Source organism: Osmerus mordax, chromosome 2, assembly GCF_038355195.1.
Source record: "Osmerus mordax isolate fOsmMor3 chromosome 2, fOsmMor3.pri, whole genome shotgun sequence".
Taxonomy (NCBI): Eukaryota; Metazoa; Chordata; class Actinopteri; order Osmeriformes; family Osmeridae; genus Osmerus; species Osmerus mordax.
In genome coordinates, this window is record NC_090051.1 from 13,479,622 (window position 1) to 13,504,290 (window position 24,669).

The 24,669-nt window shown below is 45.8% G+C and overlaps 1 protein-coding gene across 1 annotated transcript in view; it reads left to right on the plus strand.

Annotated features, from left to right (window-relative positions):
* igsf3 (immunoglobulin superfamily, member 3) overlaps window positions 1-24,669 on the plus strand; it is a 64,811-nt gene that overhangs the window by 11,138 nt on the left and 29,004 nt on the right. Inside the window, exons 2-4 of the mRNA XM_067228646.1 lie at window positions 351-731; window positions 15,215-15,634; window positions 22,501-22,887. Coding sequence (XP_067084747.1) covers window positions 351-731; window positions 15,215-15,634; window positions 22,501-22,887 — 1,188 coding nt within the window. The remainder of the gene's footprint in view (window positions 1-350; window positions 732-15,214; window positions 15,635-22,500; window positions 22,888-24,669) is intronic.

Here is a 24,669-nt window from a genome sequence, read left to right on the forward strand (position 1 = left end):
CCCAGTGACCTCACCCACGCTATACACCCCTTTTTCGATCTCTATCTCCATCTCTCTCTCTCTCTCTCTCTCTCTCTCTCTCTCTCTCTCTCTCTCTCTCTCTCTCTCTCTCTCTCTCTCTCTCTCTCTCTCTCTCTCTCTCTGTATCTCTCTCTCCTTTGCTCTCTCTCCTTCCCTCTCTTTCTATGTCTCTCTTCTCCAGGGAGGCTGCGGGAGCTTCAGTTGGGCTGGCAGAAAACATGTTGACACCAGTTCTGTAACCGCCGTTCTATGACACCTGTCCCTCCTCCCCCAATCTCTCGATGCATCTCACCCTCTGCCCCCATTGTCTTTCTCTCTTCGCTCACCAGCTGGAGTGGGCCTGGCCCAGAGGGTCGTGACAGTGCAGAGTGGGCCGCTGGTACGGACGGAGGGCTCCCACGTGACCATCTGGTGCAACGTGACTGGCTACAAGGAGGGGGTGGAGCAGGACTTTGAGTGGTCCATGTACCTGACGTCGGTGCCAGACCGGGAGATCCGTATCGTCAGCACGGCCCAGTCGAACTATGCCTACGCCGTGTACGGCCAGCGCGTCAACAGCAAGGAGATCTACGTGGAGCGCCTCAGTCAGGATTCGGCCCTGCTCCACATCACCAAGGTGCAGACCAGAGACCAGGGCCTCTTCGAGTGCTACACCCCCAACACCGATGGCCAGTACTTGGGCTCCTACAGTGCACGCACCAACCTCACAGGTAAAACTGTTAGAAATGACGCGCACACACACAGTGAGAGAGCTGGCACCAGTCCTAGAAAAATCGTTCCTCACTGTCTAACCCCCTAGGGTTGTTTTAATGAATGTGTGTGTGCATGTGTGTGCATGCTTGCATGGGTGTGTGTTAGCCTTGCATTTTGCCAACATCTGTTCCTATGTGCCACTCCCTGAGACACACAAACACATATGCCCACACTCCAATGCCATCTGAACTTTTATAGAAATTCCAGGGGCACAGCTGGTGTGGTTGGATATCCTGCCCCCTTCCTGTCATCATTCTTGAGATTCTGACCTTGATACGGGTCAGGGGTTAAACCCTTGTGGGATTATGGTCACTTAGTTGGGAAGAGTCCTGGAGCAGTCTCTGGTAACAGCATCCTGAAAGCAGTATGAGGGAGACAGGCTTCTTACTGTTGTGCTGCATTAGCTTGTGTTACAGTAGCTTGTATTACTGTAGATTTTGTTACTGTAGCTTGTGTTACATTAGCCTTTGTTGCATTAAGATGTGTCACCAGAGGCTGTGTTACAGACAGTGTTGTAGATATTTAAGATGTAGACACTGTCTACATCTTAAATATCTACGACAGTATATTATTGTAGTGTTACGGGAATACATGGTACAGTTGTAGTCAATTGTCGTATGGTATTCGTAGGGAGTCAGATGGCTGAGCGGTGAGGGAGTCGGGCTAGTAATCCGAAGGTTGCCAGTTCGATTCCCGGTCATGCCAACTGACGTTGTGTCCTTGGGCAAGGCACTTCACCCTACTTGCCTCGGGGGAATGTCCCTGTACTTACTGTAAGTCGCTCTGGATAAGAGCGTCTGCTAAATGACTAAATGTAAATGTAAAATGTAATGGTATTGTAGGTGGTTTTTGTGGTGTATATTGTCATGTTATGTTTGTGTACACTTGTGTTAAGGTACTGGGGTTAAGATTAGGGGAGCTGGGAATCCAAGCTGTCTGCTGTATGAGAGCTATGCTGTCAATGTGGGCCATGGCTCAGATGTAAAATAGTGCTGCAGATAGCGTACTGTATTTATAGACCTGTGTGTGTGAGTTAGGAGGTGTTGAGGGACTGCCTTAACTCAGCCCTTCTATGTATCTCTAACCTCTTAACCCAGTTCGGGGGGGAACTTGCTCTCCTCTTTTGCCCCCAAGCAGCTGCACATGTCCAGACACACAATACCCTTTCTTCTCTCTCTGAGTCTCTCTGTCTCTGTCTGTGTCTCGCTCTCTGTGCCTTTGAACAGAGGACCCTGTCTTACAGCAGGAAGTGTGTACGCTTCGGCTGTCACATGGCCATAGGGAAGTTAGGGGAGAGGTACCGACAGGAGGAGAGATAGGGGCGAGGGTAAGAGGAAGGGAATGAGATAATGGAATAAAAAAGGAATTCATTTAGCAGACGAAGTACAGGAGAGAAGATAGGAGATCTATCTATCTAAAAAAAAACTGTGTGTGGGGGGGGGGGGGGGGGGGGGGGGGGGTGTATGCTGAGTACCAATGACGCACACAGAATCTGAACGTGTAATGTGTCATTGGTATCTGTACGTAGTTGATTTATGATGAGGGGAACCTTACACCTGCCGCACTGACAAAGGTGTAAGAAATACAGAAGCACACCTGGCTCCAATCTTGCCTGAAACTGTGTCTACGGTGTATCAAATTGACTGAGTCACTGTCTATTGTTTGACACCTCAGCGGTGTGTGTGTGTGTGTGATGCTTCAGGAGATTGATACTGTTCTGTTAGAGCTTTTATTGAGAGACAACTGAGACAACCATCAGTCAACAACATATGTTTGTGTGAATGATGTATTATTATGAGGCTGGCCCTTGGCCCAAGATATGCCCCAGAGATATTATAAGTGAACCTATTTTGGCCTCAGCCTCCATTTCTAGTTCCTATCCCTGCATCTCAAACCGCATATATTTCCTTTTTCTTTTAGTACGTACTGCAGCTTTAATTACGAAGTAAGGGCTGTGAGGTACATGCAGTATGCATACATCAGAATCAGAATTCTGATTCTGAGGTACATGCAGTATGCATACGTTTGGGACATACTACTTTGTCATTACATTGCACCTTGTACTTGGCCCTCTTGCATCCATCACAGTTCTTAGTGCAACATGTAAATATTGTTGAAGAAATGGTTGATGCTACATCTTTTACCGAGGAGTTGACCAGAGATGAGCATACTGTCAGATGGCAACCAGAGCTCTGCTGTTGTTACTTTGTAATGTCTGTAGTTCAGTTCATGTCACATATCTTCTGCTATGCTGAGGATTGTGGATCCGAATAGCCCGAACAGCCTGCTGGCTTGCATACTGCAAAATGCGAGCGGATGCAGTCGGACATCCTGGTATTGGTTCTAGCATACTAGTATGGTAGGGTATTGACACGCAAGGTATGTTGAAACTGTACATCTAAACAGTTATTTGATGCTTTGGTTTAAGATCTTCACATGGCCTTAGTCACACACATACACACACACACACACACACACACACACACACATACACACACACACACACAGAAGGAGGATTCATGGGCAGCTTGTGGGAGACAAGGACAACAGCATGACATGGCCATGAGGACGGTGCTTGTCCTACGCACCAGCCTGTGTGTGAGGCTGTCCAACCCACACCAGACTGTGTGTGTGTGTGTCTACATGTGTGTGTCTGTGTGATGGAGAAAGATTCTGTCCAGGCTCTGTGAGAATTGAAACAAGCAGCAGACTGCTCTTACACACTGTACCACTCACAGTCACCATCACAAGGGAGCTGCAATGAGTCAGACTGAATTACAGAAGGACAGCCTGCTAGTTATAGACAGGGTACTTGACTGTAGGAAAGGGGAGAGAGATAAGAAAGGAGAGAGGGGGAATGAGAAAAATGAGAGGGTAGTGGAGAAGAAAGACCAAAGGAAGGAAGCTTGCATATGAGAAAAAAGAGAGGTGTGTGTGTGTATGTATGTATAAACAAGCATCACATACTCCTGAAGGTGTCGGCATGCCCATTCATTTTGTTGAAATATTTAGCCTTTAAATTGAGAAGCAAATGTGTGAGTGCGAGAGGAGATACAGCGAGGGAACACATTGTGGGATGGATTGGGAAAGAAGAATTCAACATGGAGTTGAACAGTACAGCAGATGCACAGGACAGATTTACCGACAGACAGTGATGGAAAGAGAGGATAACGGGTGGTCTTGATAGGGAAGCTGCAAGAGGACGAGAGCTGAGAGAGAGAGGGAAGATGGAGTCGGGACGCATAATCTGTCTCATGTTTGTGTATTGATTACAAGTGCAAGTGGACTGCCTTTGACTGGAATACTTTATCTCTCTATCTCACACAGACACACACACAAACGCACACACTTCCGCTATCTTTCCCGCTGACACTTACTCTGTTGTTCCTTCCTTCCTTCCTTACATCCCTTCCTGTACCTTCACTCTCTCTAATATGTTGTGTTATGGGGATATTGTATTTGTACTGTATATGTAATCTGTAATGTATATGTGTGAGGCTCTCTACAGACTGTGGCAACAAATATCCATGGAAAAGGACGAGAATCTATTTATGCATCTCACTATCTCTCTGTCTCTCTTTAAATCAAATCTAATTGGATTTGTACAAGCAGTGTCACAGAGGACTTCACATACACCCATAGTACTGCACTTAAATTAATCAACAACAACTCAACCACTCACACACTAATACAGTCCCTAGCAACATCAGCTTTTGCAATGGTGATCTGCCCACTTGTCTGCTCTGAATCCTTCTCTTTATTCTTTAACTCTTGCCCTTTCTGACCACACCTTCTCATTTTCATTTGCTACCACTTCTATTTGACTGTGTATGTGTATGCCACATTGAGCTTGTGAACACTTGCATGGAAGAAAATATTATTAGTCCAGTACTCTGCCATTTCCCAGCAGATCTCATCTCCCCTAACAGACAGATCTGCCTGCTCAATGGCATTACCACTGGTCTGACTACGCAGGCAGGCACGCACACACACACACACACACACACACACACACACACACACATCCATCCACTCTCTCTTTCTCACTCACGCACACACACCCTGGTGGGCTGTCAGTAAAGACAGATTTTCCACCAGTTATTGACTCTAGAGAGCCAGTGTTGAAGAGCTCTCATTGGAACACATTCACGCGAAGCATGGCAGAACATTAGAAAGGGCACAATGCACTCATACACACATGGGCCCAGTAGAACAGGAGAATAGAATGTCTTAAATCAAAAAAACTAATGCAATGCCCGTGCACATGATGCGGGTGATTAAGATGTTGGTTAGTTGATTCGGTTTTATCTTCCTTGGAGTTTGTGTGCATGGGTAAAACCTTTTCTGTTTTATTATAGATCTTTCTGTGCGCCCACATGGATTATCAGTAAATGCATTAATTCGACATAACAAAATTCACTGATCTATGCGAAAATATTCAAATATATGGGGAGTCAGTTGGCTGAGCGGTTAGGGAATCGGGATAGTAATCTGAAGGTTGCCAGTTCGATTCCTGGCCGTGCAAAAATGACATTGTGTGTGGGCAAGGCACTTCACCCTACTTGCCTCGGGGGAATGTCCCTGTACTTACTGTAAGTCGCTCTGGATAAGAGCGTCTGCTAAAATTACTAAATGTAAATATATATATTGCTGTTAGCTAGTCAGCATTTCATCCATAAAAAAAAACTTTTGAAATAAGCTGATGAACGGTTGTGCCAGAGTTATCAATGAGCACTGTTTATTTGATCATCTCGCTGTATAGTACTGATACAATAACAAGCTTCTAAGTAGAACCCGATAATGTATAAATTTCCTGGAACTGTAATAATGCTTTCAAATGTAATACATTTGTAATACAATAACATTTGCACTAAACCTTCCTCTTCACTCTCTACGTATATACCACGGATTTTCAACAAAACATTCCTCACGAAAACATCCGCAAACCAACAAAACAACATTCAGTACAATGCATTCAAAAGGGGTCTACATAAGCACTCATAACACGTATGTAAACGCTACATAATGCCTGGCAGCATACATAACCTGTCATAAATGTTTGTACCATCTTGTCATAAAGTGTTATCATGCCACTTTCAGTGTCAAATTGTGCCAGTGACAGAGGACAGTTGACATTGACTGTCATATTGATATGTAATGACATTTTCAGCAACAAAATTACAGTAATTTACGACAGCTGACATTGTCGTTCTGCATGTTCCTCATTAAAGGGGCCAATCACCCAAACATCTCAAATACATATTTTTCCTTTTACCTGGAGTGCCATTTATCTATCTAGATTGTTTTGGAGATGTCAGTCGTAGAGATGTCTGCCTTCTCACAAACATAATGAAACTAGATTGTGCCTGTCTTGTGGTGATCAAAGCAACAAAAAATACATACTAAAATCTCAAGTGTCCTTCGTGTTTGTGTGTCCCAGGGATCCTGGGAGCTGTGTTGTCAAGGGCAATACCCCCTGGTAGGGTCTCCCAAGGCAAATGCACAACACATTTACACCGCACCCACTCAATAACTACACCAATACACTCCATGGAAATATGGGCTTTTACGATCATGAAATGAATGTGAAATGAGAAGGGATTTAAAATGCTAGTATTATGAGGGTGTTATCCATGTGTGTATGTTTAAATATGTTTCAAAATAAAATAGAAAATGGGCCAGAGAAGCGCCAGTGTTCCTCCGTGTTGATTAGCTTAGCTAAGTGCTAGGCTAACCCTCAGGGCCTTGCTGCCTCCTCTCAGTGGGAGATTAACGCTACACAGCGGCACAATGAATATGAATGCTCCATGAATATGAATAGAAATAGGAAAACTAATGTTACCAATGTGTGCTTTAAAGTGTATATCTGTTAATAAGGCTGTGAGTGTTGGTTTGAGTGTCTAAAGTGAGAGAATGGAGGAGGGAAGTGCCACGTGTCTAGGACAGCGTAGTGTTCTGATGTTTGCTGTTTGTTTGGGCTAAAAGGGAAGCAGGATAAAACAAGGGGTCTGGAGTTTTACTCTTTCTGTCTCACTTTCTTTCATTTATCTCACAATCTTTATTTTTCTCTCTTTTTCTCTGTCTCAGTCTGTCTTTCACTCTCAGCTTTCCGTGTCACTCTCTTTTTCTCTCTCCATCTCTCTCTTTCTCAAACACACCCACACGCCCTCACGCTTGCACATACACACCCGGCCATGTCAAAACCGGACTGAAAGACTAAGTCTTTCAGTCTCCCTACAACCTTCTCTAAGGGACTTGTGGATGTTCAAACTCTCTCTCTCTCTCTCTCTCTCTCTCTCTCTCTCTCTCTCTCTCTCTCTCTCTCTCTCTCTCTCTCACTCTCTCACTCTCTCACTCACTCTCACTCTCTCACTCACTCAGTATCGCACTCTCTCACTCACTCACATGCACACACACACACACACTCATACACTTTCTCCAAGTCAGACGGAAGACATATGCTGCCACCTGTGTCTTAGTGCTAGGGTTGCACCTTGCCTGGGGGGACTGTGAAAGAGAATTGAGAGTGTGTGTCCGTGTGTGTCCACATGTGTAAATGTGTGTGTGTGTGTGTGGAGGAGCTCCCCCCTCTCGTTTGCTTCAGCTCAGACAGACAGAAGCTGTCCTCATTTGCTACCCTCCTTGAATGGTGCCTCATCTGCCCACTCATGCAATCCCCATCCTGTGTGACCAACTTCCCAGTCACACACACAAAGAGACACACACAGCATAACAGCATTTTCTTCTTTGTCAGCTAACACACACCGTCCCTAGTCAAGCCCGGCTTGCCCATTGTCCTTGTCCTCTTCGTCTGACCAGATGAGAGATGCACAGCCTGCCCGGTTTAACACTAATACATGACTCAGTGCTTCCATACCACACACACACAAAAACACACAACCACCTTTGAAGATACTGACAGCACCTGGTATTGCCTTGGAGACAAACTGATGAACACGTAAACACACACACGCAGAAACAAAGCCATGGTCAGATGTCAGGTCTATTACTGTCACCAACCCTCGGGATATCTTTAATAGTTCACAGTTCCTGACCATCTGCGTTTGGGGAGATGGAGAGAGAGAGGCAGCATAGAAGGATGAAGGAAGGAGTGGGAGCGTGGGGAACGTTGTGAGATGGGAGGGATGAGTAGGAGGGGATGAAAGAAAGGAAAGATTTGGGAGATTGAGAGAAGCTGTCAGCTCATTTAACAATGTATTGGATCTGAACATGCTTATGCATCTTCATAAAGGTGATAGGTTGTGATATTTTTGTCCGCATGTAGGTTGTGGTCATTTTTATCAGATCAAGTGCTTTCAAATTATGTTTCATGCATTGAAATCTGAAATGTTTTGAAGGGGAGATATGAATGAATGCTCGTTTGAATGTTGGTACCCCTTAAATCAACGAGCAGAGAAAATCCCCTTGAAAGATGTTGACTTTTTCCAGGAAGGTAATGGGTGAGAACAATAGCTGGTTAACTCAACCCCCCCAATCCCTCCCCATCCCCCTCTCCAAATGGACAACGATGTAGCAAGTGCGCTAGCTAACATAGCTAACAACTATTTGACTAAGGAAGGCACACAGACGCATGGCTATCGATTCTCCGCATGTTTACCACATAACAGCTTCAGAAAGAATATGCAGTCATTTTATTCAGCACGTATCACAAATGTTTCCCTCATGCTCAAGCTTTTTAATGCCACTTAGATGGATATTTAAAAAAACTCAAGTTGATAAGCATCTCTGGGACGGTACAGACCCATACACACATGATGAGGAATAGCCTACATCCCTCAGTCCTTTATCTTGGCTGGCGTATTCAAATTGTATTTACAGTTCGACAATTGGGTGAGACAGGAAAAAGCAAGCGTGGAATTAGGAGGTGGATAGAGTAGAGGGAGATAAAAAGGAATAGAGAGCAAGAGAGAGACGAGTGACAAGGGAGCGTGAGATGGGATAAAATGGAGGGTGAGATTGAAAGTAAATGACGAGGAAACGTGAAGAGATGCAATATTCTATGTTTTTGAGGTATTGATGAGGGTTCCTTTGATGCAATCAGAGGATTCAAGGCAGTGATTGCTTTTCTCCTAACACTCTTCCATGCTCTCAGGGAAATCTGTCTTTCATACACCCACCTCTTTCTTCAAACTACCAAACTACCTCATCTCCCACCCCTCCTTCTAATTGTTCACTTTTCTGTCTCCCATGAATCTCTCTCTCTCTCTTGCTCCTTCCCAAGATGGGGTTCTGTGAGAAGGAGTAGGGTGTCTCTAGTGTGTGTTAGCTGTGTGTGTGTGTGTTCATGTATGCGTGTGTGTTGTTACACCTAATTAGCCCAGGCTAGTCCAAGCTGGTGCACACACAAGGTTGAATCCAAGGGCCACACCTGAGCTATTTTAATTACCTAATCATGTTAGGTGAAAACAACACAAACGTTATCATTGTAAGAAATGGGGCATAGAATTGATGTGAAAGAAGTGTTTGGCTGTTGGTGTCCTTTTTCATTATACTGCAAAATGTGCTCAATATAATGTATTTGTCCATGAATCCCTCCTATCCCTCTAGTCAGCCTGCTAACTCAACTCCACCACCCCATATCACTCCGTCTATGTTAATACACAGCCCACTGACACTCTCTATGTCTGTCTGTCTGTATTTTTCTCTCTCACACTTTTTTATTCCAATCTGTCTAATACAAACACTGCCTTTTTGTGACCTCTTTTTCTCTAACACTTCCTTACTCGCACTCTCTCTCCCTTATTATATGCACACATTCACTGGCCTGAGGTGGTCCGGCTGTCTTCCTGAGTGCTTGGGTTTGGGTGTGTGTCTGTGTGTTGTGAGTCAATGAGCAGTCCCTCTCCTCCCTATCACTGGCCTGTGGGCAATGGAGGAGAGCGGTGGTGGTGGTGGTGGTGGTGGTGGTGGTGGGGGGGGAGGGAGGGAGGGAGGTAGTCGAATGGGCTGGGGGGGTTAGATTTCTCTGTGTGTCAGAGCAGCTGTCCCCTTTGGGCTCCCTGCTCTGTGTGTGTGCGTGTTGAAGAGAGGCTTATTCTCATTCTGCCATCTGCCTTGAGGTATAATGAGCGGTAATATCTGCAGGGGTTCTCCTGTCATACAGATACACGCAGAAATACATTTTCACACTCACCATAAGGCCAGTTCTAAATTCAGTAACGTTGTATTTGGAACTCTTTGAAGTGTGTGAGTGAAGAGCTTATCACTTCTGGTTGAACTGGGCTGGGTAGTGTAGTGTGAGAGGACACAGACCTGCACAACTCTCTCTGTGATAAACCATGGGAAAGGGAGGAGGAGAAGACAGAACAATACAATAACACTTTATTATCCCCAGGCGGGGACATTTATTTGTTATAGCAACAGAGACAGGCGACAAATATGAGTAAAACATGAATAAAATATATATTATTTATATATCATAAGAATATATATAAAAATCCAATGGACAAATAATAAACATATAATATGAACATGTAAACAACAACAACAGTATAAACATATAAGCAAACAATATGAACATGTAAACAACAACAACAACAACATCAATATAAACAATCTAAAACATGTGACATTTAAAGAAAGCCTCTCCTACTTCACGTTATCTTTATTTCTGTCCCTCCTCTCTGCTGCACTCTCTCTCTTTTCTTGTCAGATTATAGGAGATTGGACATGGTGTATTTTTATAGAACTGTGTGGGAGACTGAGAGATGGCTAGGTGTATATGTGTCAGAGTGAACACACACACACATGGAAACGTGCAGAATGTGGAGCTGTTCACTGCATCTTAAGCAGGCACACATGTACACACACACACACACACACACACACACACACACACACACACACACACACACACACACACACACACAGATATAGAGTATCAGAGGCATGGCTGGGAGAAAGGCTCATATGGCTGTGTGCGTTGTATTATAGATGCCTCCCTGCTGTGTGGGGGGAGGGAGAGATGGAGAGGGATGGAGAGGGAAGGAGGTAGAGAGACACAAACAGTGGGAGTATGTGTCATCCTCCTCTCCCTCTTCCTCTTCGTCCTCCCTCACTCTCTCTAGAGGGCTTATTCACTCTTTTCTCCTACTCATCATCAGCCTTTTAGAGATGGAGGGAGAGACAGACAGACAGACAAAATACTTTCCTTCAGAAGAACGGTTTTGGTAGTACAAATTTTTTGGGGGAGGTTTCACTGAACAGTAGATGACATCATGTAAAATGCTAAGCTACTTAGATTCACGGGCATACCGCCACACTTTGATAGTACTAATCAGATAGTATCGCACACTCTCTGAGAGGGTATCGCCCACTGCTTTTTTTCTCAGCAGATCTCTTTATTTTCCACTGTGCAATTACTGCCAATTGCTCTCTCGTGCCACCAAAGGACCATTCCTTGCATGCATACCCACTCGCGCATTCTTTGGGTCTGCATTGGCTCATTTTGTGCTCCCTCTTTTTTCGTGTGTGTGTGCAACTGTGTGTGTGTGCTCAGGAGTACCGAGGGCATGTTCAAACGGCGGCGACCCAAACGGAGCAGGAGTTCTTATGGCGACACAGTAAACAGGATGTCAGATATCTGACCTGTCTCTCTCTCTCTCTCTTACGCACACACACACATACCGACTTGCTGTATTTTATTTGTATTTATTTCTTAACTTTTATTGTGAATCACACTGACCATTTTGACCGTAGAACCACCAGAGTGCAGTACTCTTCTGCAGTACCTCTGTCAACTAACCTATAGGTGATGTGCAATGTTCTATATAAGGACTCCTAAGGTCAGCTGAAGGCCCCACCAGCTGTTCAGTCAGACGACGAAACAGACATGACTTACTTTTGACAAGGTTGACCACAATCACTCTAACTTTCAGTTGTAAAGATGGTGGGGCAGAAGGGGAGCAGAGATGTATAGAGATGTTACAGTAATGTTGTGACATGGGGTGGGGGGGGCAGTGTTGTGTAGGAGGGTCGTAATTACAACAGCAAGCTGTTGCGTAGGTGTGTTGTTATGGCAACAGCAGTGAACCATCTTCTCTTAAGCTCCTTTTCATACAGAAACCCCTTAATATTGCCGTAAAGTAGTCCCGTCATTACGCCGGCATTGCTCGTTTACATTGAAACAAACAAAGCCAGAACCGTGATCAGAGGTGCAACTTCAACGTTGTTGTATATTGTGCATAGTCCCTCCATGCCGGTTCTCTCTTTTACACAGACTTCGAATCAGCTCTGTGACTACCTCCATTGCTGGCTTATTGCAGGGACAAAAATGACCCGGCATTCCGTTTTCGTAGCTTTTCTACAGACCTGTGAGGAGGCATAAAGGCACAACATTCCTATCTTGAACAGGCGTTGTAAAAGGGGCTTTAGATTCCATAATCTCCTCCCACTCCCACTCCCCCTCTCCTCTACTCTTCCCTCTTTCCTCTCCTCTCTAACAGCAGTGAGACAGTATTTCTCCCCCCCCCCCACTCCCTCTTCTCTCCTTTGCCCTCTGCCGTCTCTTTTGTCCCATGCCCTCTCTCGTCTTCTCACCTCTCCTCTCGCAGCACGAGCCTGGATCTCTTTCCTTCCCCTGACCACTCCTCCCTTTCACGCATCTTCTCTTAGTGTCCCTAATCTCATCTCATCTCCACTCCTCTGACAGGACCACCTTTCACAGCCTCTTCATACTCTAAGTAAAACCTTTGTCACGCCTGTAAGCCCCCTTTCCCTCCTGCTGCTGTCAGAATATGTCTGCCTTGCCACTCCCGTCGGTCTGTAAAAGAACACCGAGTCTCACACTGAACTGCTTGCCTTCATCTAGACTGAATCCCAATGTGACATCCGCACAACTTCCCCAAATGTTACTCTCTGCTATTATTTTGGCCCTATGCAACGCTGACATACATTATGCACATATACAAACCAAATAATGACACTATACACTGGTTTGGATCTGTTTCTTAATATATTTTTGTCTTACATGTTTGTTTGTTGATCCAGAGCATTGCACACTACCTGATTTTGGTCAGAGGAAAATTGAAAGCGGGGTGGGGAATGAGCCTGTGTTAAGTTGTAAACTAAGCAGTTTGCGGACTGTCTAATGTCAACTTACTGTTGTTATACATGGGAAGGAGGATGCAAATTGTATTAGTTAAATTAAGATAAATGGTAAATGTAATTTAGGGTTTAATGTTTGTCTTTCCCCATGTCTCTTGTGGTTTGGCCAGCCTGTATAAATACCCTCATTTTGTCTCATTAGAGAGGAGAGTTCTCTTATGCAGACCCGCTCTGCTCCCATGCATGTGCATTGTTTGGGGAAATAAACCCATCATTTGCCGCATTCCACCTACGACTGTTTGGTCCCTCACACTCAACATGGTCAACTCTTCTCCCCCTGGCCTCCATGCCTCACCTCACCTCTCCTTTGCTTTGCTCCTCCCTCCTCCTGTCCTTTTCTTGTCTCCCCTCTCCTCCTTGCCTCGCCCCTCCTCCCCCTCTTCTCCTCCCTTCCTTTTCATGTGTCTCGTTATTGAGTGTAGCTTGTTAAGCAGACCTAACCTGATGTCATCCTCCTCCTTTTCGATCTCTTCTCCCTGATCTCTGTCTTTGTTCCCTTATCTTACTAGCTGTCTCTTTTCTGCTCCCGCTATCTCTTCATGTTGCTCACAAGCGCGTGCACACACACAGACACACAAATGCATGCACGTACATGCTCACCATGGACTCCCGCTGTTTTTAGCATCTGTCCAAAGTGCTAACCAGCTGACTTCGGAATTGACGCAATGTGGCCTTAGACATACTGCTGTGTCAATAGAATCCTTTACAATCATCTAAGAGCTTCTGTAGGCTAACACACAAACAAACACACACACACACACATGCACACACACACATCTAGACAAAGCACTTCCAATTCCCAGCATGTAGACAGAGCTCAGCACAGTGTTACAGAAAGGCATGATGGATGAAAGGCTGCCTGTTGTGTCTCTACCGTTGATGCCTTTATACACGCTGTCTGTTCTACATGCGTGTTCACAACTGCATGTGCCTGTGAGTCACCCGCCAGCCAGACTGTGGTCCCCTTCATTAAAAGTGAACCACATCCGAGCCCCAGTCTCTGGCCAGTCCAGTGATGGGCCACTTCCTAATGAGATAATACACACAAAGGAAATGAGTCAAAGACACAGCCAGGCAGGCAGATGTTCAGCGGGCTCGCACGCACACACACACATAGAGAAAATGTGGTACATGTCATCATGCTCCCTCACGGAATAGTCTTGTAGTCAGCGTAACCTCGTCTCCCGAGCAACCACAATGTGTTTAGAGCTGTGTGGGGCTGACACGTTTCTGTCCTCATTCTCTCCTCTCGTTTACACTTTCCTTTCTCTCTTTTCTCGGACCCTTTCTATTAATCTTGTGTTCTGCTGTCCTCGTCCCTCTGTTCCCCCCTGTCTTACATTCTATTTTTCTTTTCATCATCTCTCCCTCCTCCCCCCCTTCTCTCTCCACTCACTCCATCTTCCTTCTGGTTTTACAGCCATAGATAATTAGATGACACATGTCCTCTCGTGGTCATAAGATCATTGCCTGTATATTTAGAACATGTGATCTTCTCAATCTTCAGGGGTGGGGGTGAAAATGGATGGGGAAAGGAGAGAAAGGTGAAAGATGTGTAGAGAGAGTGTTGATAGGAGTTGTCCATTGTGTGAAGGTGCTCTGTTTTTTTAGACTGAGAAAAGCAAGGGGTGGGGGGGGGGGTCTGTGTGTGGTGGTTACAGGGGGTGGATGTAATGCGAGCGTTCTACCTGTTTCAACAATATCCTGGGTTTGTACCTGCCGTAATACATTACATTAACACCCCTCGGTAAACATCCAATAACATCATAAATAGCCCTTTATACGAGAACTGTCTCATAGGGCTTCACAGATGGCCATAGATCTGCACCTTTAACCAACCTAAACTCTCAAAAGAAACATTGAAGGAGTATTTCAGTGAGGGATCCTCCTCTAGAGACGGTTGGTGATGCAGAGGAGACCATGTGCAGACCACAGGCTCAATACAATACTGCAGCACAAACAGAGATAACAAAAGTAAACAAGGGATTGGATGGTGAAGACAAGAGTTTTTAATTAGCAGAGCCTTCGTAGTGGTATGGTGTTGGGCAGTTTGGGCAGGGGTCAGCTCCAGGGTTATTAGAGAGACCGGTGTCGACGAGGTCCAAACACAGTTGGAGATAGTGGAGGAGCAAACAACGCTAACCGTTGAGGTTCTTTCTACCTCCTTGAGGTCCAGCCTCGACAAAGCTGTTATCTATCCTGTCATGTCAGATCTGGGATCTGGAGGTGCTTGAACAGGAACAGAATCACTTGCACTGTGGTCATGTCTTTTTGAACTCACCCGTTTCTCTGTTTCTCTCTCCTCCATCTGCAGTCATCCCCGACTCCCTGTCCGTTACCGCGGCAGCCCAGACCCTCTCAGAGGTAGAAGGCAACACCCTCCAGCTCACCTGCGAGGTCTCCAAGACAACCGCCCAGCACACACACCTGTCGGTGGGCTGGTACCTACGCTCAACCGAGGATGCGGCGGCTCCATCCCAAGAGCTGATCACCTTATCACGGGATTTCGTGCTGCGCTCGGGAGGGCCTTACAGGCAGAGGATGGCTTCCGGGGACCTGCGATTGGACAAGACCAGCGCCACTGCATACAGGCTGACCATTCACATGCTGCAGCCAGTGGACCAGGGCCTGTTGTACTGCCAGGCGTCTGAGTGGATACAGGACCCAGATGGAAGCTGGTTTGCCATGACCCGCAAACAGGGGGAGAAGACACAGCTACGCATCCAACCCACTGGTAACTCTCTCTCTCTCTCTCACACACACACACACACACACACACACACACACACACACACACACACACACACACACACACACACACACACACACACACACACACACACACCCACACACACTATGCGTCCAGCTTACTATGGAGAAGGAGACTCATACACTGTTATGTATTCCACACCACTAGTGAGTAGGGAGTCACACACAGATATATTCCATACCACTGGTCAGAGGGGGTAGATCTGGGAGGGAGAGTGAGAAGAAGCCTTGCCTGTCACGCGGCTACTTTTAGGGTCACAAAGGCAAAAGACCACCCTCCCGACACAAACACACACAACACGCACAACACACTTGGTCTCCGAGTAATGATCTCCATCTCACACTAAGCTCATTACAGTACTAACGAGGACTTAACCAAACCCCCACAGACCACCCCTTGTTTTGTGTGCGCACATGTGAATCTGTGAGTGGGTTTCCTGTACAAAGCCTGTGTTTGTGCGTGCGCGCGCGCGCAAACAATCATCATATCCTGCAGCTGTTTAACCTGCAGGTCAGGGGTGAAACGCCTCCTCGTCTCCCAGCTTCTTGCTCACAGATTAAAGCTTGTCTCTATTAGAGTCAGTAACAAGGGACGACTGGAGGAATGAAGGAGAGGAAGAGAGAGATGGTGGGAGGACACACACCACCCATATTTATTTATCTATTATGCAGCATGTTCAAGGTGGGAATGCCGTGCCTTTAACTTGCCTCGCAGTAATGTATAAGTGGTACAAACACGGAACGAGATATCACTGTTGTACCGGCAATAAGCCGGCAGCGGAGGTAGTCACAGAGCTGAATTGATCTCTGTGTAAAAGGGAGAGCCGGCATGGCGGAACTACACCCACTCGATGTGACGTCATGCCTCTGATTCCGGAACGCTGGCACGCAATTTAAAAGCACACATGGTGCGGCATTATGCTGACTTTGGTTCAGTGTAATCAAGCAAAGCCAGCATAGTTATGGGTCTTATTTATGCCAATAGGGAGCTCTGTATAAAAAGGGTTAGAGATAGGGAGGGAATGGTGGAAAGAGCAAGAGAGAGTGAGGGTTGGAGAGAAGTAGGGTGAATCAGCTTATGATAATGATCTGGAAATAAGCTGCCAACTTCTTACCCACTGGACAAGGACACACTTACATACTCGCACAAACGCCATAACAAACACCTGTATTGCATAAAACTGTACAAAAGACTCTGCTAAGACTCTCAAGAACACAGGCATATGTGTGGTGCCTGAGTATTTGGAACTCAGTCAACTCAGCTAGCTAGTGTTCACCTCAGAAAGAACAGCAGGCCCTGAACCAAAGGCAATCTCTCAGCCGATTCTGATCAGGGAGAGGGAGAGAGAAAAAGGAAATCAGACGGAAGAGATGAAAGAGGGTTATAGAGAACTACAGAGCCAGAAGGTGGTGGTGGTGGTGGTGGTGGTGGGGGGGGGGGGGGTAAATATGAAGACACTTACACAGACGCGTGCATGCTAGCTCTTCTCTCTCTGCCTTGTTATCAGTCCCCCATCACTACCATGCTCTCCTATAATCTATAATGAATGAGAGTGTTGTAGCGTGACAACAGGAACAGTGTTTGTGAGAGTGTGTGTGTGTGAATGAGGAACAGAGAGCGAGAGAGAGAGGGTGTCTGTGATAGATGTCAGTATATTTGTGCATGCAAGTGTCTCTGCTTGTCGTGTCTTCAAGTGTTGCATATATGTTTGTGTGCTTGTGTTACGACCACATGTTAATGTACACTGATCAGCCATAACATTATGACCACTGACAGGTGAAGTGAATAACACTGATTATATTGTTTTCATGGCATCTGTCAGTGAGTGGGATATATTAAGCATGAAAGTGAACATTTTGTCCTCAAAGTTGATGTGTTAAGAGCGGGAAAAATGGGCAAGCGAAAGGATTTGAGCAACTTTGACAAGGACCAAATTGTGGCGGCTAGACGACTGGATCAGAGCATCTCCAAAAGGGCAGCTCTTGCCCGGTCTGCAGTGGTCAGTACCTATCAAAAGTGGTCCAAGGAAGGATGAGCGTGCACTGGTGACAGGGTCACGGGCGGCCGAGGCTCATTGATGCACGTGGGGAACAAAGGCGGACAGGGTCCGAACCAACAGACAAGCTACTGTAGCTGCAATTGCGCCAAAAAGGTTCTAGAAAATGCTGGTTCTGATAGAAAGGTGTGAGAACACATAGTGTATTGCAGTTTGTTGCGTACTGCCTAGCTGCAAACCAGTCTGGGCCCTGCTGGCCCCTCTCCACTGCCCAAAGTGCTTACAGAGCATCAGAACTGGACCATGGAGCAATGGAAGAAGGTGACCTGGTCGGATGAATCACATTTTCTTTTATGCCACGTGGATGGCGGGGTGCGTGTGCTTCGCTTACCTGGGGAACACATGGTGCCAGGATGCACTATGGGAAGAAGGCAAGCCAGCGAAGGCAGTGTGACGCTTGGGCAACGTTCTGCAGGGAAACCTTGGGTCCTGCCATTCATGTGAATGAATTACATGTGAACACGTACCACCTACTTAAGCATTGTTACAGACCATGTAAACCCTTTCATGGGAACGGTATTCCCTGATGACAGTGGCATCTTGCATCAGGATAATGCACGATGGCACGAAGCAAAAATGGTTCAGGAATGGTTTGAGGAACACGAGCTCAAGGCGTTGACTTGGTCTAAAAAATTCCCCAGATCTCAATCCAATCGAGCATCTGTGGGATGTGCTGGACAAACAAGTCTGATTCATGGAGGCCCCACCTCACAACTTACAGGACCTACGACTGCTGCTAACGTTTTGGTGCCAGATACCACAGCACACCTTCAGAGGTCTAGTGGAGTCCATGCCTCAACGGGTCAGGGCTGTTTTGGCGGCAAAAGGGGGAGACCTACACAATATTAGGCAGATGGTCATAATGTTAACTTATGGCTGATCGTGTATATATTTCTGTCTGTAAAGTTGTGTTGTATATTATTTTTCTCTCTGGTTCTCTTTCCTCACTCTCATTCATAAATTGAGGTGCATATGAAATAGATTGGTATTAACGCTGCTGCTGGTAAAACCACTGATAAAGGAAATCTAATAGACATTTGTCATGGAGTACAGTACATGAATAATCAAAATGAAACGACTACTCCCATGCATAGGTAGGGACAAATGTAGGAAGAAGAAAATGGCAACAAGAGTTTGCTCACCCAGATGATACCCATAGGTCTGGCTCATGGACAATAATACACCTCTATTAACTATCCTTCATCAACCTACCTCCCTCCCTCCCACTAGCTCTCATCTTTCACTGCATCTCATCAACTGTTCTCTGTCTCTCTCTGCAGGTTTTAATTTGAACATAATCCTAATCAGGTCTCACTCTCCACCTCTCGCTCTGTCTACATGTATTTTTATTTCCTTCTCTCTCTCTCTCCATCCATTTTCATCAGCTCTCTGTGGCTTCTGGGAGAGTTGAGACTGCATGTCCTTGTCGAAATAGGTCAGAGCTCCTTCAGCTTAGACCCTGAAAAACAATCTTGCATGAATACGTGCACAAACGCTAACTTGAACACACACAGTCCTACAGCCCCCAGGCCCTCAGACAAGCTTAGATGTCACAATACGATCTCCTGCCGGTCCATTGGACAGTACAGGACGGGCCGCCACTGGCCTTTGTTTTGGCAACTGGGTTTCTGCTCTGTTCCTGCTGACCTGTGTGAGTGTCTGTGTGTGTGCATGCGTGAGAGCACGAGCAAGATCTACTTTTTCTGTGATGGGTGTTATTATAAGGCTTGCTGCGTGTGTGTGTGTGTGTGGGGGGGGGTTGTGTGTGAGTAACATGGCTCCTTTCCCACATCCCTTTTGCGCCCCTGTAGGTAAAGTTTGACCATTGCCATGGCAGGCTTTGAACTTTTCCACACCAGGCAGTCAGTTTACGGTGTTTGTAATTATAGCCTGGGGCAGGCACTTCAGTCTCTGGTAGAGAAAACACACACACTCTCCATGCCTACAGGGCTACACACACTAGGGGTGGTAAGATTCACGCATTTGCATCGGTACACCGGCATTTAAATTCACAAAGCAATTGCCCCGATTTAAAAAGTGTGCATTGGAGACAATTTGGAATGAACTCTGGTTAGTTAAAGTTGCAAGGAGGCAGGTGTCTTGCTCAGGCCCCAAGGACTTGCAGTGTTGACTGTTTGGTGTATTTTGAATAGAGTTCATAGAATTCAGAACGAGACGGGTGCCACAATGGAAATGCACTACCATGCTCCCCAACCTTGCAACTCCTCCCTAGTACCCTGCAGCAACGGACAGTGTGTTGGCTTCCACAGGCTGGTAGAACTCCAATGGCCTGCTGCACACGCCAAAGGACCCAAGCCTCCTAAGAAAGAACAGTCTGCTCTGTTCTGCCCGATAGAGGGCCTCAGTGTTGGCGGTGTAGTTTACTGTTTATGTGCACTCCCCGGAACTTGTACAAGTTTACCATCTCAATCTCCTCCCTGTTCGTTTCATACATACATTCATACAAGTAGACACTGATAAACTTTCCCCCTTCATATCGGTCGCTGAACTAAAACTTTGCGCATGCCTGAGACGGCGAAAGTGAGCCAGCTTGAATACTTCCATGTCGTTGTTCAAGATTCAGGATCATTGCCATTTATGGCCCACTACTAACTCATTTGTTTAGTATACATAGAACTGAGAGTATTTCAGACAAAATCTCTCCATAACATTGTTGAGTAGAGTGCTGCTTTTCCTGTCATAGTTTATTGCAACATCTCTATGAGCCCCAAGAAATGGGGTGAAATAAAATCTATTGACAAAATAAAGAAAAAAAAGAAATATTGTGATTCATATGTATCCCACTATCAAAGCATTACTGTAATTGATGGAAAAACTTGTAAATGTGCATAGTGATGCCTAGTGGTTGGATTGGTAACATTACAAGCAGACACAGATTTGGAAATGATTGAAATTGATATTGAAATCAGGATAAACAGTATCATCATGGTCAAGTTAACTGCAAGCACATAAGGTGAGCCATGTCTTAGCCAAATACACTTAAAATTACACTCCAATGAAATCCGATTGCACTAGGTATTTGAGAACTGTTGGAAAGGAGTTCAGGTGATGTCGGTACAGGGCTATTTTCATATTTTTTTAAATACAGGAATGAATAGTGTAGGCTGGGAGGCACCCCTGCCACGACTCTTATGCTAAAGACTAGACATGCGGGGTGAAGTCTTCAAGTCTGCTTGATGGTTCTCACACCTCAACTCCTCTACAGACATTACAAGGTAACAACAGCAGGGCTTTGATTGCTTTCCGAGAAGATGTGCGTCTCCGGTCAGGCCCGCTGTAAAAATAGAAATTATGTGTTAACATGCATTAAATGCGCTAATGGCCTTCCATACCTAACTAGATTAATTTCTCTTTCCATGATTTAGATTTGTAGATTACACATCTCCAAAGATTATAATAATCCCACTACATTTGGACACGTTTAGAGGAGAAACTTTAACAAATTATACCATTTAATTATACATTTAATAGACTGACATTTCCACTTATTTCAGTGTAACTATATGGTCTGGTTTGGGAACTGCACAATAGAAAGCACACAAAATCAGTTTATTTAGAAGAACTAGCAATCAGTCAGTCACAGTCTGGAATATACAGTATACCACAGGCACTGCAGGTTATATTTCTCCTCTCTAAACTGTTTCTCAAGACCCCTCTCTCGTTCCCACAGCTGTCAGTGGTCAATTCTCATCAAATCTCTTGGCCAAGTCTTGCACAAATTCGAGGCGTATCCAGGCCACAGATTATCATGGAGAACAAAAGAGCTACACGTTCCACGGAATTGCTACAAATCAAATGGTTGGCGACACTTCAGTTGAAATAAAAAGGGGGACAATTTGCATGCAATTTGCAAGAAGTACACACTAGAGAAACAAATATGTGAAGAAGAAAAGCACTCTTTATGAGCAAAATGATGATTTGTGTTCTGCTGGAGAAGAACTGAAGAAATTCAATTTGCAACTTTTCAAAACTTTCCTTCTGTACCATATTGAATATTGAGTCGCATCGTACCATGTTCAATTGCATTGGGTTGAATGAAATCGTGTTGAATCGCACTGCCTCACAAAATGGGTGAAATCATATTGTGTCGCGAGAATAGTTACTTCATATGTATCTTTACAGTATCGGATTGTTCGGAGTGCATCAACATGTGTGTTACATCGGCCTCAGTGGTGGAGATGCACATCCCTATCACACACCAAGCACACACACACAGATGCCGCTCCTCTTGAGCATATTAATACTGTAAATAACAGCATTCATGAGAGGCATCTGCAGGGAGAGGAGGTGGTCTTTTAAGACTGCTTTTGAATCATAATAAGATGTGTGTTCTTAGAGAGGTCAAATCAAGGGGAGAGGAAGGAGCTATGTTTTGGAGGGGAAGGTTTACCTTAAAATCCTCACTAAAACCCCTTGGCCATGGATATTATTGAATATTTTGCATATTTATGTCAGGAATATTTCATTAGTTCATTTGACTGGTGAGGAGCACAGCCATGCACGTTCAGCTAGAGAAACATGATGTTCTTTTAACTCATAGTTATTTTATTTCATAATAAATTATGGAACCGATTTCAATATGAATAATGAACTGCTTTTGGTAATATAAAGGATTTAACAAGGAAAGTTTTCTCCTACAAAATAGTTCTCTATTTTGACTTTCTCCCTCCACTCCTCTTCTCCCTTGCCCCTTCTCTTAACCCTCTCTGACCCCTCTCTTATCCTCCCCTTTCTCTTCTCTCCTCACCAACAGACCGTGACTTCAGCATCCAGGTGAATGTGGAGCGTCGCTCCTTCACAGCAGGTGAGCCCCTGGAGCTGCGCTGCACCATAGAGGCCCAAAGCGTTGCCGAGCGCTTCTTCTCCGTGTCCTGGGTGTTCAGCAGCTCGCCGCTTGCCCTCATCGGACCCAGCGCCGTGCCTGTCCTGGGGCCCAACTATGTGGCTCGTGAGGCCGCCGGTCACATGACCATCCGCAAAGAGGCTCCCAACGTGCACCTGCTGAAGCTGCAGCGCCTTCGCCCCGAGGATGCTGGGAAGTACCTCTGCCGTGTCATCGAGAGGGAGAGGACACCGACAGGAGATTTTATCGACCGCAGCAAGAGGTCCCGTAATGTACAGATCACCGTCCAGCCCCTCCGTGAGTAGAAGCCTCCTATTGGACTCTGTGGTAGCAACCTAGCCTCTGCCCGTCTGACTGTTACACTGTGCCTCATTGATGCATTGGTTAAAACAAACTCTGTTTTAAGTTTTATCACCACTTCTCTCACTCGCTTGTTTTCTCGCTCTCTCATCGCTCTGTACCTCTCTCTCCTCCTTTATCGCTCTCTGTCACAATAAAGAATCTGTCTTTATTTCAGTTTGCTGGTGATAGTGATGCGATCTCTCTTTGTACTCCTCTGTTCTGCCCTCCTTTGTGTGTATAGGGCCAAAGGTTGGTAATGCTCTATTATGTTCTCCTCTTCTCTGGATGAGCCAGGGGCTGGGGCCAGGATAATGGAGGGAGAGAGATGGAAAGTAGCAATGGCTGGCAGAGGCAGAGCTAACAGCCGTGAAATGAGAGCGTAGAGAAGTGAGAAAAGCAGAGAATGAGGCCTTACTCTCCAGGGCAAGCTAATGGATCCCCAGGCTAAATTAATGTGTTCTGCTGGGTCAGAAAGGCCCCAGCTGGGCAATGCGATGTTTCCAGTAGGGCGTGGAGAGACTAGGAGATGATTGAAACTAATTTCCTATAAAGGCTTCAATGCTACTGCATAATCTCTCACTACACTCTCTGTTGTCTACAGCTATCCAATCTCTCTCTTTCTCTCTCTGCTCCTCTCTCCCCATTAGTACCTAGTTCCTGCTATCTCCGAGTCCCAGAGAGACTGTAGTGTAGGTCTCTCTTTTGGTCACTTTCTGGGGCGGTGTTGGTCTTCCCTAACAAAGACCCATAAGGCAACCCCTCCAAAACACCCCCACCTCTATCTCCCCTGCCCCACACCCATCTCTACCCCTCCCTACCAGCCCTACCACACCACCAGACCCAACAATGCCCCCGCCTCTGGAATTCCTGGCGAACCATGTGTTTGTCTAACAAAGAGCCTGACTGTCCCATAACAGCTGTTTAATATGGTCCTGTGAATGTCTAATAACTATGATTACAGAAAGCGACGGTCTTGTAGGTTGAGTCTGTTAGAGTTGGTGCTGTAGGTTTAGACCGAAATTTTGGGAGGAGACGAACAGGGGAGATGGGGAGTGAGGTGTGGGGTTGGACAGGGCTGGTTGGAGGAGAAGAGAGAGATGTAAAACAGAGTTGACACACCAAACCTGATGGATGAGTTTATCTTGAGCTGCACGTAAAGCCCCTCGCACACTGCTGTGAATCCCAAACAGAGGGAGGACGAGGGAGGGAGGGAGGGATGGAGAGAGGGAGCGAAATTCGAGTTGAAACGAGAAGACTGAAAAAGGGACTGAAAAAGAGAAAAACAGAGATTGAAGAAGGCGAGGAGAGAGAAAAACGCCACTATAGAGTGAGACGAGAGCAGGTAGTATAAAGTATTTAACTTGCAGGGAGACATGAAATGAATCAGATGAGACTCCGAGCGAGGGATGAGAGGAGGAAAGAGGAAGGGGAGAAAGAGAGGGACGTCCTTTTGTTCAGTGCGGTGTGAAAGAGCTTAAAGGAAGCTTTACTCTGTATTTTAGGGGAGAGCCGTGTCTAGTTACCGAAGGTTTCACTGTGAACCCCTCTTCTATCACACCCTGAACAAAGAGAGAGAGGGAGAATAAGGGTAGGGGTGGGTTAGAGAGGCTATTAGGGGCCTGTCCGTTCCTGTCTTCACCCCTTTCCCTTCTCTTTCTTTCTCCTCTGCTATTCTCTTCTCCTCTCCTGGGTCCGATCCCTGCTATGTTGAGTCGGACATTTAAGCTAGTGTACACC